Source organism: Stylophora pistillata, chromosome 3 (genome assembly GCF_964205215.1).
Source record: "Stylophora pistillata chromosome 3, jaStyPist1.2, whole genome shotgun sequence".
Lineage (NCBI taxonomy): Eukaryota > Metazoa > Cnidaria > Anthozoa > Scleractinia > Pocilloporidae > Stylophora > Stylophora pistillata.
The window spans coordinates 44,146,507-44,155,964 of NC_142521.1; the positions used below are offsets into that span (position 1 = coordinate 44,146,507).

At 38.5% G+C, this 9,458-nt stretch overlaps 1 protein-coding gene across 5 annotated transcripts in view; it reads left to right on the forward strand.

Moving 5' to 3' along the window:
• Positions 1-3,044: 3,044 nt before the first annotated feature.
• Positions 3,045-9,458, forward strand: part of LOC111342410 (uncharacterized) — a 36,435-nt gene continuing 30,021 nt past the window's right edge. For 2 of the 5 annotated variants that reach the window (XM_088755212.1, XM_088755214.1), the window contains exons 1-2: positions 4,885-5,394; positions 9,119-9,288. In XM_088755212.1, the coding sequence (XP_088611338.1) occupies positions 5,225-5,394; positions 9,119-9,288 (340 nt within the window). In that variant the 5' untranslated portion in view covers positions 4,885-5,224. Of the gene's footprint in view, positions 3,180-3,714; positions 3,792-4,884; positions 5,395-9,118; positions 9,289-9,458 lie in introns of those variants that run through there. The other 3 variants (XM_088755213.1, XM_088755215.1, XM_088755216.1) reach the window with 3 other exon arrangements.

Here is a 9,458-nt window from a genome sequence, read left to right on the forward strand (position 1 = left end):
AAAGGACAAATAAAAAAGAGAAACAAAAAGAAATGTTATGGATAGAAGAGAAAAGGAAAGGAATTACAGAAATAAAATAGGAGGGAACAGTTTGCAATCCATTTTTTTTTCCAATTTCAAACTGGGGGAATGCAGGATTCTAATTCGTTGAGGGTCATGCTAATTTACCCCTTAGAAGACAAGAGGCTAGGCTTTCAGGAGGCTAAAATCTTCATTTAAAGCGGCGCTTAGAAAGAGTTGACAATCTCGGGCAGGAGCCAGGTCCTCAAGGGCCACTCGTTTTGCACAAGACCTTCCGCAATCTAACCGATCACTTGATCGAGTTCTAGACATAGCGGCTCTGAGGAAGTAACTCACTTCTAAACCTCTTTTCCAACGTAAATGTTTTGACTGAGTAGGAAATAAGCTTAAAACAAAAACAAAGCAAAACGAAACAGAGCAAAAAGAAAAGAGGGAACAAGAATTGGTTTTAAATATAAACAAGTTTATATTCTCTTAATATAAAGTAACGATTAAATTCAAATAGAAGATAAGGGCTCTGTGAAACTACAGTAAGCAAATGAACCTTCTTGCTCGCGGAACTCACGGTTGCCTTCTCGATCGAGGTCTCAATATTTATCGCTCATTCTCCTTCTGAATTCAGTTGCTTTATCAGTTGCCTGTTTGAGAAAGACGTTTTCTTTCTTCGTGTCACGAGGAGGTGTCCCCCTGTCCCCTGGGGGTTACTCCCTTATTTGGGCCATACGGGGACGTGCCGCTGAACAGGGTCCGTGGTTTTTCCGAGCCTCACTGTCTTGAACAAGGTATACAATTTACTCCCCGCTGTCCGCTAAACAGGGTTAGAACCTTCCCTAAAAAGCGTATGACATTACGACCCGAGAGACGTTGCCGGTGTTATTCTCGGCGGTTCCGGCACCCCTATACCCAAACATGTTTCAAGCAACCCCCCACCCCAGGCTCCCTGTGAGAAGTCAAACTTCAAGATTTTTTTCGGACTCAACACTGCGATGGCCTACCACTCAGGGCCACAAAGGCTCAATGGCGAACTAGGTTACAATTAGCTTCAAGTTTGACGCGCTTCCCGTGTATTGTATGGATCAGTTATGTCGATGATCATCCTGTGCGTTTCATGCTTTATTTTGAAATTGTTTACACGCGCTTTCATAGTCCAATTACCAATGAAGGCAACTGGGTTGCGCATTAATTTAGCCGGGCAAAACTATCAACGATTATCCAGAGTTAGAAAGTCGTAATTAAGGGAAATCAAATTATTATATTATCCAGAGAAGCGAAAGGCACACAAAAATAAAGGAAACTTTTGAAAATGATGCGAAACCGGGGGTTACACTATCGTTAAATGGCGAAAAACTGAAGGACGTTAAGACTTTGCTTTTTATCTGTTTCCCGATTCGTGGATGATGTCGCTGAACATAGCCAACCCACCGAAAACAAGGCTCGATGTGCTGTGCAAAGCCACGTCGGTAATATGCGTAATAATTATCACGCGTGGCTCAGGCATGCCAAGAGCTCTTGGGCAAGTCTGCAAAGTAACTTTTTTTGAGGTAAAATTCTTGTAAGAATCTAATGACCGTTGCATGACCGTGTACGTGCACGTCTTTACTATAAGTTCGATACACAGAGAGATAACATAAGTGGTAATTGAGTATTTGAAACAACTTCATTTTGAACCAGAATATTGAGACTTTAGCGACATGATTTGTTATGTCTGGTTCAGAAGTGCGCGTGAACAAGGATGTAACTTGAATTATCTAATAACAAGGACGTTTGACCCTGTAAATTACTTCAATTTTATCTCTCTTGTGACCAGTTAAGAGCTAAGCTAAGGTCGAAAGAGATTTGTTTTGAAAAACATTTTCATGAAAGCCCCCTTAGAGATAGCCTGTTGTAGGCAAAGCGAGAGCTATGGAAGTGTGGGTCGGGTCGACCCTACCCAAGCCCCTCTCGTCTTTTCACTTCGCTGCTAGGACGGCGCTCTTTGTTCCACCAACCAAACGCCCTGGAACAGGCTTTCGTAATGTTGTTATTTCCCAAAAATTTTAGTTTTCAGTGTTATTTTCAATTTTTTCTTCCTCATTTCTTGATTACTGTACTGTAATTTCAGTCAGCTAACATGAATATGATCTAACTGCAGTTTTGATGCTTTTAACTTTGGTTATAGGAAGGTAATCAAGTTGTAATGTAACATTGTATACTCCAAATTCTTCATCATTATCATTTTTAGACCTACTGTCGTTGTTGTCATCGTTGTCAATGTTGTAATCGATGTCGTTTGCGATATCGTTGTCGTTGTCAATGTCACTGTTACTTTCATTCATGGACATTGTCAGCATTACTCTGATTTGTTCTGGTTTCGCCAGACATTGTGCGGAATTTTGGCGGAATTCTATGGATTCCACTCAGTGCTCTTTGGTTGGACATTTCCAATATTTTTCTCTCTTTACCAGAGGGTCTTCAACCCTTATCGAACAGCTGGTTAAGAGAGCAGAACCCCACTGTAGAACCCCACAATGATCCCGCCTACGCGAATAAAACAAACAAACAAACAAACTGACAAAAACAAAACTGTGAAACAAAACAAAATCACCTTCTACAGCTAACCCTCTGGAAAGGAAAGAAAACATCAATTTCACAAGGCTCAGTTGAACTTTGTTTCCCTGCCGTAAATAACTCGCTAGCTAGCTCTTATCACATGCCGTAACCACTGATGATTGGTGAGAAAAACCTTACCGGATAATGACAGCGTCTCTATGAGGAAACATATGGAATTGGAGCCCTGAATTAAAAAAAAGAAACCTTTCAGCCGAAAGAGTATTAAAAAAAAAGACAAGTGAATTTCAAATTTACGTCTTTCTCTTCGATGAAAGAATAAAAACTAAAAAGGTTTGCGTTCCTTTTTTATTAGAATATTGTTTTGTTGGTTATGGCACCTGTCCCCAAAAACTTGAAATAGAACTTCCAGTCCAGTAATTACATGGAGAAATCACGTGGTTAAAATACTGGCTTGATGAATGGATATATCATTTGTCACCGCTGCAATTAACATGCAAGAGAAATATTCTGAAGAAGTTTCTTTATTAAATGGCAAAGAGCAGTCTTAACACATGAATTACGAGTTGTTAAATCAAGCCAGATCTTCGAAATTCGTTCACCTGTTAAGCGTGAGTTTTTTCGCTTTCGGTTTTGAGTTTTATTTTTTAAAATTTTTTTCTAAATATAACCTCAAAGCCAACATCATTTCGTGCTTTCTAAATAACATATTGCTCCAGAGTTGGTATCTGTATCAGGCAAGAGCGGGATAAAAGAAACTGAAAAAAGATTTAAGACTAATCTATAACGAGTTTTGTGATCATTCGTGCACTTCGCGTCTGTGAATAGTTGTCAGAATTTATGCTAGATATCCCTGAAAAAAGGAAGATTCAGCCAATCATTTTCAAACCACAGTTAGTTTGTGTTTCCGTTTCGACACAGCACGTCGAACAGAGTGATTATTCGTCTCATTTCGTTCCAGTCGTCTATAAAAGATCAGGGATAGTGTAAAACCTTTTCACTTATTTGATCTAACTATGCGTAACTTCAGAATATATAACTACGTCGTTTCAGCGCTTTCAAGCAAATTTTTTGGCACACAACTTGCATCATTAATCAGCTCCTCCAAGAGATCAATTCTTTTTCCTTCTTTTGCTTTATCTTCAGCATTGTCTGTCGTACCTCGCCGAAGTACCGTGGTCAAGAAATTTAAACCGTATACGAAGTTAAACTTGAATATTGAGGTGAGTTTTAATTTTGAATGGTTTGTTTTCTCACGTAACCGGCTAATGACTATAGCCAGGTTGTCCTCAGTTTGTTTTGTTCAAGTTAGTGAAGCGTATGTCCATTGCAAGTTTTGATTAACACCCGACGTGCGAATTCCCCGAAGAATCTGTGAAAATTCTAAAAGCTGCACTCTGGGTAAATCAGCGACATCTGTAAACTGATAGCATATTTGGAAGTTTGATTATTCATGTAATTTTTTGCATTTGTTTGTCCGTTCGTAGTTTCTTACATAACGACTGGAGCAAATCGTCTTAGACTATTGTCGTTCGTTTATCTAGCTATAGCTGGTCTAATTTTATTTCTTTCTTTCTTCCAAAGTTAGTTTATAACTTTCATGGAGACTCGAAAATCATGGCTCAAAATGCAAAGCGACAGCGGCATTTTGGCAAACTATCAAATCAAACTGACAAAAACAAAACAAAACAAAACAAAACAAAAATCTTTTACTCCTCATTTCATGGCAAGAATCGAATGCCTGATACCAAGAAAAAGTAACTAGTCATTTTTCTTTTCTCTTGCTGATGCACATTGAAACTGCGCTGGGAACCCCGTGCAACTCGCTGTGGTGATTGCGCTCGTGACACATGTTTAAGCGCACCGTCCCACTGAATGCAAATCCAGTCGGCTGAATTTAGAAAAAAAAAAAAAAGAAAAAGAAAAACATATGGCTTTATCGCAATTTACTTCTTGGCTAGTATACGTGTAGTCTATATTTACATCTTTCAATCTACCTCAGTAGTTACTTGCATAAATATAACCCTCTGGCTACAAACGTGTGAAGAGTTTTAATTTCTTTGGCTCACACCCTTCAGCTTTAGCGGATGTTCGGGAGCTTGCAGACAATAGTACATGTCGTTAGAGATGATTCCTCGAAAAGCGGTATTCCGTTTCGTTGCCAGGGAAAAATAGTTTTTAATTACCTAGATTCAATTGTCTAGATGCGAAAAATAATCTTTGACATGTTCAATTATTTTTACTTTCCTTGCTCTTCCTCTTTCGTTGAGTGAGCGTGCGTCACCTGTTGATGACTGTCCAGCGGTATTACCAGCGACCATTACCATGCAAATATGGTTGTGTACAATAGTTTTGACTTGATATAATTTGGCCAATACATTTTTATCCGTCGTTTCTCGTTCTTTTGGTTATAGCTAAATCACACTCGAAGTTCAGTCTCGCTGTGTATTGCGCTTTTAGACTTGTCGTGTATCGACGATCGAGACAACTATTCGGTACAAAACGGCTGAGGCTGTTATGTCGGTCTCTGTACTGCATCAAACTTAAATCAAGCACTTCATTACCGCAGTTCTCCGGGTTACCTTTTCAGATCGATTTTGGGACAGGAGGAAAAATCTTATTTTGAAGAACAAAAGAGGACTGTCTGGACGCTAACATGAGGGATTTTAAGTATTCTTTGTTGTTTGCCTACTTGGTTTGGATCATTGGGATATGTGGCCATCAGCGACCGAATTGCGAATATCGATCGGGAGAAAGGGAACTCGTTTGCGAGGAAATAATCGATCCATCTTTGGCCCAGAACATTGCAGAATCTACGGAGCGGATGTGAGTATCTCTTTCATTCGATTTAACACTCTGTTGATGCCTGTTTTAGCCGATAATGAATGTGATGTGCAGTGCGTTTTGCCCGCCATGTATGGGTTGTGGCCTGCTTCGAATAAAATGAAGCTTCGAGACAAGGCATTTGACGGTTCCCACGTTTGGATAGATAGCCAGACAGAACTGAGAAACTGAAAATTTATTTTCGCTTTGTAATTTCTAGTATATCGTGGTTTGGATATTCGATGGTTTGAATCATACTCAATGAGTGGAATCATAAACCCACTTTAAAATTGCCAATAACAAAAGTTGATTGATATGATAGGTAGCTAGAATATTTGCTACTGTGTTGTCATGGGTAAGCTAGAATATTGCGTGGCGCATGATGTTCGAAGTCACCCTTGAACTAGGTGATTACGCAACTTTAAATAAGCATGCCTTTTTTTTTAATGATATTCCCTAGGCACAGATATACAGTAGATTTATGCTGAACTATATTCGGTATCGCTAAAATAAAAAGCAAGCTCGCACTCGCGAAAGACGAATTTAATCCGCTGATAGCGCTCCTCCGCTCCTTCGGCATTGCAGTAATATTTTTGGAGCGTTAGCCTCTTAGTCAACGGTATACTAGAAACTATAAGCAAAGTACCGAGAGATATCGAGTACTCCCATCTTTGAGTAGGTTTTTATTTTATTTCCTAAATTTTCCCTTTGACAGAATTTATAAATTTTGAGTTGACATATCATCACTTCCTTGTTTTGTTTAAAAATAGTTCCCATGTCATCGTGTGCGCGCCAGGGTTGTCAAGTGCCGATGTCACTAATTTCGAACCTTTCTTGTTACTAATATTTTTTTAAATTATTTCGACTTATGTGAGATTTAGCTACTGAATATTGAAGTGAAGTGTCTTTTATGTTAATTTCTCTTGTTTTTCAAGCGATATTGAGTTCGTTATAACGGAAAGACTGAGATAGTAACAAATTTCCCTCAAAACATTTATTCGCCTACGGTCTTAGCAACATTGTCTCGCGCACACATCATTGTATGTTGGACGTACATATGCCTAAAAAAATTGATATGTATGATTACCATCGGGACGGGAAGAAGTAAAGAAGTAGTGAACACGACCATATTTGATAACGTATCTGATAGTTATCACTTTAAGCTATGACCCGTTGCGAACTCGTTTAAGATGTCCATCGCGGCCAGTTGGCGATATTGAATTCGTAATTAATTCATACCTTATATCTACGGTGTTAGCAACAAATTGCTTTCAAAACATTTGTGCACATTACGGCTTAGCAACTTGGTGTTACTTTCCCACATGCATGCAATTATTGGTGACGAAGAAGTGCGTTTTGTACAGTTCGACAAGACGGGAAGTAGCAAAGCGTGCTTTATTTGATCGCATGTTTGGAAAACACGGTGACCCTTTGGGCGTCAAAAAGGCTTTATTTTTCGAGTTTGGTTTCGCCCCGTAATATCATCACCAAAAGTTTGAATTTACGCGAAGTCCAATCAATTAAAATACATAGATATTGCTCTGAGTGTTAATATTGTGGTACATTAAGCGATCTTCCTTCTATGTTTTCTTGCTCTTAATGTTGATCTTGTGGTACATTAAGCGATCTTCGTTGTTTTCTTTCTTTGTTTTCTTGTTTCCGGTTGGAATAACTTGGATCAGAAGATGTAGAGTAATTTTATTTGTAGCAGGAACATATTATTGATAATATACTTACTATTTGTATATTCAGCAATATGAACAGAAATTAGAAGTAGTTCTTTCCTACGTGATTTGGATTTTAAAGATTTGGCTACGTGATGCATTGAAATTCTTGATGGTGTTTGTTATTTGTAATGTCAGTGGCCGTATTCTTTCGCTTCGTGTTGTAGAAACATCCTTCTGTGTTCGTTACCTCAGAGTTATGTGCAGGCTTGAGTTCTTTTATTGTGATAATCAACCGTTGCAGGATTTGTGGGCTCACTGATCTCTTACTCGAAGACTAGTTATTTATAGAATCGTAAATCGTAGACTAATTTCTTCCTTGACAGTTCTCAGGCAAATCTACCTCTTTTTCCTTCAGCTTAGTGTCAAGGGAAGCTTTGGTGTCAGGGAAATCTTTGGAGGGAAAATCTTTTTCTGAAGTCTAAACATGACTTCTAAATATAAGTACTTTCGAGGGTAGTTGTAAAGCTTGCAAATTTTCCTTGTGTTAGGCGCACGAAACAGATTCAATCAGTAAACTTTCTTCGGAAACTTCCTAGAATGAATGTGATTATAAGACTGTTTTGGTAAATTTTTCATTACCTGTTAGGAAACGGGACAAATGTTGAAGACATTTGTAGAGAACTGCGAAATCAAGAAATAGCCTAGCCTTGAAAATGGGTTGCTATTTATAAGAGCAACGTCGATGACTAATCCAAAACCGTCTCCGCAATACGACGCCCTTGTTTTTCTGAATAACAACAAAGGTTACTGGTCTCTAACAATTTTAGTATTGTTATCACCGTATTGTTCTTCGGCGAGCGCTGAAAGTGAAAGTAATTTTTACTACTTTTACTATTTTCGGTAACGTAGCCGCAATTTGTTATAGGAATTAGGCGCGATTTTCGCAAACATCAAACTTTAATTGCTCTTCTTCATGGACGTCATTTACATGCTGTTTTTGTTGTGCGTGGCTTGAACTTCGCTCCTTTGTATACTTCCCAAGCAAATTTGCTCAAGAGCTGAGTCATTGTTGTTGTAGTTACGTACTTGTAGATTTCTTTCGTTTAATCAAATTGGAATAATGAGGTCCTTTTTATTTTCCACGGTCGACCAATATTACGGTAAAAATAGATTTGACAAATTTTGTTAAGTCGCGTGATACTCGCGAGGGAGGCTCGCGTGGTGTGTTTTCGTAGCTTAGGTTGCGTGGTTTTACTTATCGCTCAAATTTGTTTTCCTTTGTTTTGTGATGACAATGTGACTAAAACTCGGATTACATCCAACACCAAGATAACTGACATTTGCAACTAAAGATATGTCTTTTCAAAATTGCAACAGCAGTTTCTTTACCTTTATCAATTTACATTGGAGAGCCAATTCATTGATTCACCTGTTCGGTGACACAGCACAAAATTAAATTGTAAAGAAACTACAATAATAATTTCAGTCAGTTTGGGTAGAAACTGTGGGTTGGGCCGCTATTTGGGCTAAAGGAAAGAACCAATGGCTGTTCATAGTCTCAGAGAGTTTGGAAAGGAAGAACTTGGAAATTGCCTAAAACAGCATAGTTTGATAACAGATGACCCCTGGGGGTCGATTAACTATGTGGGGGCCGATTCTTGAAAGTCCCAATGACTTAACTGGCCTGCTGAAGCCATATTCTAAAATAAAAATTAAAAGAATAGATTTTAGAAGGCTCTGGCTCCTTAATTACCATTCCATTTTGCTCCTTAAGCTGATAGTTTATTACATACTTTTCAAAAAATTTGAAACCCCCATCTCGAATGAAAAAATAACGACTTTATAAGCTCGTGAAGTTGCCAGGATCTTCGAGAACTGGCCTTATGGAATGTAAGATTTCCGAATGGAACATAAAGCGGGATATGAGTTGAACTGATAGTCTTTGGGGAACACTTTAGATTGTAAGGGCCAAGGCATGCCCACACATGGAATGCCTATGAATCACGGATGTAAATAAAATCAGCTACCTTATAATGTGGCCTCAAAAATTCTTCCTACAGTGTTTTCACGTCAGATTCTTTGGCTTGTGACTGTTCTTTGAGAGCTTTGTTAGAATGGAGGGAAGAATTATCATTGACAAGAAGTGTTGCCCTAGAAGGAACTTGTTCTTCTCCAAAGTACCCCTTGGGTCAATCCATCAACAGCCTCTCCCCCACAGACATTTCTTGTGGTAAGTTTTTCTTTTCTTTGCGTTTTTTTTTTATAGAATGTTGAGGAAAGTGTTCGTAATAGACACGATAAAGGGGTTTTGTCAAGAAAAGAGTTCAGCATGTTGATAGACATTTAGGGGTTAAAGATTATTGATCTTCTGCACTGTCCCTTACACCTTTCTTACAATTA